Source organism: Alosa sapidissima, chromosome 6, assembly GCF_018492685.1.
Source record: "Alosa sapidissima isolate fAloSap1 chromosome 6, fAloSap1.pri, whole genome shotgun sequence".
Classification (NCBI taxonomy): domain Eukaryota; kingdom Metazoa; phylum Chordata; class Actinopteri; order Clupeiformes; family Clupeidae; genus Alosa; species Alosa sapidissima.
In genome coordinates, this window is record NC_055962.1 from 24,025,235 (window position 1) to 24,032,041 (window position 6,807).

General features: G+C 42.3%; 1 protein-coding gene across 1 annotated transcript in view; it reads left to right on the forward strand.

Moving 5' to 3' along the window:
• Nucleotides 1-2,793: 2,793 nt before the first annotated feature.
• LOC121711063 (uncharacterized protein C14orf132-like) overlaps nucleotides 2,794-6,807 on the forward strand; it is a 29,030-nt gene continuing 25,016 nt past the window's right edge. The window contains exon 1 of the mRNA XM_042094361.1: nucleotides 2,794-3,040. Coding sequence (XP_041950295.1) covers nucleotides 3,014-3,040 — 27 coding nt within the window. The 5' untranslated portion in view covers nucleotides 2,794-3,013. The remainder of the gene's footprint in view (nucleotides 3,041-6,807) is intronic.

Below are 6,807 nucleotides of genomic sequence, written 5' to 3' on the forward strand. Positions count from 1 at the left end.
GAAATGAGTATAGTTAAGAACCTTTATAAATGTAATGAGTATGGTTATTAAAGAACCTTTGTAAAACTGGGTGATTCAATTGAAGTTTATGATGCTGTAAGGGACAATGAGGTATTGGATCATTTCACAGTACATTGCATTACCCGTGGATGTATCTAAATCCTACTGTACAGTCATTTAGGAAACTGAGTAAAACGTAAGGTCTTGAGAATGCTTAAGATGGAACTGGCACTGTATATGGACAGTGGATCAACTTAATGAACAATTCTGATTGCTGTCATGCAATCCATAATTGTTCATGATCAGTAGCTAGCATGGATAACAGCAGTAGAATACATCTAGCACTCTGAGCACTATCTCTTATCTAATACTAAAATAATGTCCCCAACAATATAAACCAGCCAAGATCACTAACTTATCTCTCCTTAAAATAAAACTGGTTAAAGCACTCACGAATCAATTCAGAGTAACCTGTTAAAGAGAGTGGTTACTTTAACCTTTAAACAGAATGTTTACACATGCCATTACACATTCCTCTGTACTGGCACTGGCAGTTTATGTTTTGTAAACAAACACCTCCATTTCTTTTCCCTTTCTTTGCCTGAATGCTGCTAATGTGCGGAGCTGCATTTCTACATGGGGCTGGCTGGCTGGCTGGCTAATAACCAGCTCCTGGTGGTGTACCCACCCACACAGCTGCCAGAGCCTAATGATCGCCAAGCACGAGCCCAGGCCTCTGAAGATTAACTGTGTTCACAGCGAGTCGTTGCTATGAAACCAATATATCACCAAGGACACCTGTCCCCGTCTGTCATTTCATTTACATGACTCTGTACACAAACAACAACACACACCACTGCCCGTGTCCAATTGTGTTGTCTTTTGGCTGTGACCTGCTGTTGGAATTGACATACGTTCCAGAGGATAGTATATGAGTGACACATGAAAGTGCAATTAATATGACACACTGGTCATAGAAAACAAGGGAGAGGGGGACATATGTATCATGGATGTATTCTATCATTGAATAGGATCTATACATTGTCTATCTATATAGGTATGGATAGCGTAGCTGAAGGTAAAGTAAGCTAGAATCTTTGTAACACTGTTGATGATTATGTTTGTTACAAGTGTCATGAATCCGCTGTTGTGATTTCTCTTCTTGGCTGCGCTTATCTAAAGTTCCCCTCAGTCTGACAGGTTATTTGCATCACTGCAGGCTCCTCTTTCTCCAGCCAAAACGGATCCTGAAAGGCAGGAGGGAAACTACATATGAAAAATTGATGAGCTTAAGAGATTGCATGCCAGGGCAATTGTTCTAGTAAATGAATGCTGTGAACAAATCCAGTGGGGTAATTTTTGGTTAGGGTTCTTTAAAGGACTCATATTACCTATCAGCATTGCATCCCAAACAGTACCAGCACATAATGATACATTTAGATTGCTTAATTTGAAAGCCATATTCTTTGTCATATCCACATTATATTTTCTCATAATGGGGCTATGGCGTAACACTGTGGAATATTAATGGCTTTTATATGGCACATGATCACTTTATGTTACTCTCCTGAGGCAAGTCGCTGTTACGGCTTTGGTTCATCTGCATATTCTCCAAGCGGTCTCGTGATTTTACAACGGCACCATTAACGGTCATTACTTCATTTTATGAACCACCCAGTCCTGTGCTGGGTTGAGGTAATTTTGGTAGTGCTGAGGAAAACCGTGTTTGAAAGTGTCTCCAAATTGTACCTGCATGTATACCTGCCCATATTGAATCAGGAGTAGATCTGTATTTAGGCAATAGGCATGCATGCATGTGCAGAAGCTAATATATTTGCGTCCCACATTGTCTTTTATGAGGATAAGATCTTTAATTAGTTGTAGTCTGTTGCAACATGCCTATGCAAAGTTGTATAGGTTTGCTTCCTTGTCAAGCTTATACTACTAAATGCTATGAAAAGTGTTATCAATTAAACAAATGGCCCACTATCTCCAAGGAACAGTGTGGATGTGATCATCCTGGATCTGCTGTGATATATGGCATACAATTAAATACAAATTGGATTGTCCTTCAGACCTCAATTAGACTGAGCACTGATTGCAAGTCATTCCTGAGAAGTGGTGGCGCTAGCCAGGCTAAGTCAGTCCAGAGGGGACTTAAGAATATTGAAGCCCTAAATAAAGCTAAAACAAAATGGCTAATATTCACATTACAGTCTTGCATGCACTGGTAAATGTCAGGTTTCAGGTCAAGTTTAGCATAAGAGAGTTACATTAGCCCATGAATCAGCATATGACTACACAACACAATCTCATGAATGCTGCAACATTGCTGAGGGCATTGCAAGAGGCTATACTAGACCATTGTTGCTGGGTCATATTCTCTTATGCTGGTAATAGTGTAGCCTGACAACTCTATCTGGGTTTCCGTGTAACTCTTTCATTTGTTGATATCACACATTTTGATATCTGGGATCTGTGAATGATTACCAAAACAAAGAAAACGGAAAGGTATTTTAGAGCAGTACCATGTCCGTTACATGATACATGTCCTCTTGCAATACCAGTTTAAATATTTAAATGTTTTTTTTTTTATCTCTTTCGAACTGTTTGCACAAATGTACAATTTGACAAACTAAAACATACCAAAGAGTGCAAAACGATCAAATAACGTGGGCTACTGCAACAATCTTCATGAAAGTTACATGCTACACGGATGTCTTGTCGAGAGATTGGGTCGTCTGACAAAGCTGTTGCGCCCTCCCCTCATCCCCCTTCTCTACCTCTCCTATCCCTCTCTCTCGCTCTTCAATTGCTCGCTCTTTCGCTCCCCGTAGTCGTCTGTTCCTCATACAGTCATCCTGCCATCATGCGCGAGCCATGAAGACAGTCTGGCGCTGAGGACAAAAAGGTTGCATTGGACCGGAGATTTCGCTTTCATGTCCCCGGTTGGACTTGTTCGACCTACCTCTCCTTTTTAATTTGTCCCGTGGTGTCTTGAGCGCAAATCACCATGGATTTGTCATTTATGGCTGCGCAGGTAAGTCTAATCTATGTGTCCAATGTCATTGTTGAGAATTTGATGTCGTTTTCAGTCAACTTTATGAAAATAACCTACGTATGGGACATTTTTAAAGAAAGTTGCAAGAAGATAGACACTTCGCGTGCACCATAATATAGCCTAATTGCTTTTAATTACAACCTTCTTATAAAGGAGAAAAGACTCGTCAGTTTTCGAACTTGATCGTGAGTGTAGTGATGCTATCGGTTTCAATGTACATACAGTGTAATGCAATGTTTGCCTGTTTTCATGTAGCCTACCGCTTACTTGAATATGCGTAATAGCGTTTCTCTACAGGTGAAAAGGTATGCTTAAGGAAGCCTATTCCTCCACCATGTCGTCAGACGCGCACAATTACAGGCGCGCACATACTCGCACACTTATGTTCCTAAACATGTATACACAAACACAAACACCTGATATGCCATATCTCTCTACGGTTAGACATGATTAATTTAAATGGTCGGGTGTTTGGTCACACATATTTCTAATCTCCTGGGTTATTTGCTAAATTAATTTAAATCAAATGCAGTTAGAATGCAGCTGGACTACATCAATAACAAGGTCTTCTATGAGTATACAATCAGGTTTGCATGGATACTTAAATACTTATATGATTAATCACACTGTTAATGGAATGAATGATCCAGTTTTAGATTGTGGTTTCATTTTGAGGATGACTTTTCTTGAACACATACATTAACTATTGAATAATGTGTTTGTCATTGCACCCCAAGTTCCCTTTTCCATTCATTCCACTTAGTGACCTTCTGGCAATTTGAAGATGTCAGTGAGAGGTAGAGGGTGAAAAATATCTCAATGCAAATCCCAATGGAGAGAATCCCAAATGAAAGAGACATTTCTATACTGACATTTTTTATTTTCAAACTTGTTGGTTATTTGGGTTTCATGAACAGCATCTAATGCCATGTCTAAATGTCACCTGCATATAATTTGAATATTTTCGCCTGCATTTAGAGACTTGTGCAAATGACATGACCTGCCATGAATCTGTTGTCACAGCTGTAATAGCATTCTGAAACACCACTAGTGTTCCTATTCTCTTAAAATCTGCAACCCATGAAAACACATCCCATTTGTTAATGTCAATTAATCAATCTATCCACACTAGCCTTCTAAGTGGACTGTTAAAACCAGCTGTTAGTTGGTGTTTATAGGTAATATTTCTGTGGACATCTTGGTATTCAGCCTCTGAATGAAAAGAAAGGAATGAACAGTGTTTCACTAAATGTGTTTTATGTGGAAATTAGGCCTCTTGCTCATATTGGTGTTGCCAATGGCAACCGAGGATGTCTATATTTGCTGCCTGTTGGTCCTGAGAAGTTTCTGATCCACCCATGATTGTAATTTTCACCTCATTGTTTTCTCATGGCTGAAATGAGAGCCACTCATTTAAAAGACAGGTGAGGTGTCTAACAATGTTTGAAATATGTGCACAGACATTCACTGAAGTTCACAGTTCACGTAAGCCGATCAGATTTAGTTTGTGTTAACTGGTCAGAGGTATTTCAAAGGAAAGTGGCTTTTGTGTCACCAGTTGATAGAGACAGAGGTAGAGACTGCTGCATGTTATTCGTTTTCTGTTCAGGCCCTTAAGAGTCTATCTCATAGTTTCCTCTTTGGTTCAGAACATGTCTATTTTGATTGGGAAACAGCTGAAGTCTCCTTTCTTCGCCTCTTTGTTCTCTCTTTCTCTTTCTCTCTCTCCTCTTTCTGTCTCTCCGTATGTCTCATTCTATCTGCGTATAGCTGGTTGTTAGAGGTGTTTGACTGGCTGGCGGTGGCTGTGTTTCTCCCCAGCTGCAAACACCTGCGAGCAGCGAGTGCGTAGAGATCAAAGGGCGGACAGAGGGGGAGCTGACACTGCTCCGCTCGCCAGCCAGAGCCAGCACCCCATTAGTCTGTGTCAGTGTCATCTCTAGCATGCTGTCTGTATTGCTTTCTCTCTCTCTCTCTCTCTCTCTCTCTCTCTTTATCTCTCTCTCTCTCTCTCTCTCTCTTTATCTCTCTCTCTTTATCTCTCTCTTTCTCTCTCTTTATCTCTCTCTATCTCTCTCTCTCTTTATCTCTCTCTCTCTCTTTCTCTCTCTCTCTCTCTCTCTCTCTCTCTCTCTTTATCTCTCTCTCTCTCTTTCTCTCTCTTTATCTCTCTCTATCTCTTTATCTCTCTCTCTCTCTCTCTCTCTCTCTTTCACACTCCTTCTTTGTTTCTATCTGTTATTTCTTACTCTCATCTCCTCTCTTATTCTTTCTTTCTCTCTGTCTCTCTCTCCTCCCTTTATCTGCTTTACCTCCTTTTTTGTCAGACCTACCGTTCTTTCATTCTTTCTTTCTTTCCCTTTCTCTCTCCTTCTCTGTTCTATCCTGCAGACTGGCAGCAGGCTGTCACTTTAATATTAATGCAATAGGCCAACTTCAGACATGCCTGCCAGCGGAACTGCGTGGCAGTGAGAGGTGTCTCCGAGAACTAAGAATAGTTGGCCCTACCCCCACAGCCTCCAACCCCCCCCCCACCCACCCACCACACACACACCCAACCCCATGCCCGACACCTGCACAGTTACTGTCTCACCAAGCTCCAGTCACCTCACAGGGAAAGGCATGAAGGTTCAAAGCCGCCTGAGTCGTGGGCAGCTCATGGTGCGAGACACCGTTTGATCTCCGGCACTTTTGCCCGTCTGAATACCCCAGTCTGAGTTCACCGTTCTCTCCAGGCTGAGTCAGTGCTCCTCCGTAATAGCCCCAGTTGTAATGATCCGCAGTTCATTGCTAAATGACCTTCCCCCATTCCAGCCCCTGCACCATGTCTCCAAAATTTCTTTCATCTTATCCTTTATTTTGTGTCCTTTATGCAAATGAATCTGCGGCTTTATTCTTTGTGGCAGATGATGACGGATGGCTGGGGTCGCTATGGTTTTTCATAATGGCTCTGATTACCGTGGAGATTTCCGTTATTGCTCCCGGACTCGTCCCGTTTATCTCGTGCTGCAGATAGCGACGCTCCTTCTTCTATCTCTAATTGAATTTCTCTGTTCCACTCGACTGGTGCTGAATGGAGAGGGGTGAAGTTTTGAGGGCCTCTTTGTAAGATCTGGTTCGGTGTATTCTAAGGTTCTCCAATAACTAAAGATGAAGAGGCCTGCATCTGTTCTGCATGCCCAGGGATGGATTACTGCACGGGCCTACCGGGCCCAGGCCCAGGGGCCCAAGGGGTCAGGGGGCCCTGAAGCCCAAGCCTTTGCATGGAATCATTGCCTCAATATCAACAAATCAGGATGTAGGCTATGAATCTGATTGAATTTAGTATTGGCCATCCCCAAAATGCACCAGAATACAGGAAATCTCATCAAACAAATTAAAAAATGTCTGGGGGAGGACCCCCAAACCCTCCCTCCCACATATACAACAATAAGTGGGGGGTCCTTAATACATCTGGGCCCAGGGGCCCGAAAGTTCATAATCCGCCCATGTGCATGCCGAAAAGCTCCTGTCACCAGGGTTCTAAATTAACTCCCGCCAACCCGCCAAATGCGGGTTAAAATTCATTTTGGCGGGTGTTAATAAAAACTTACTAGCCAGTTTGGCCGGTGATGCATGAGGCATTACAAGCATGATACATAAGGCTCTGTTTTCGGTCATATATCCCCCGGCAGTAGGCCTACTTCCTACATTTCCCATGACCACTGTGCCGTAATGCTACGTCGGCTGCACGCAATTTGCAGTGA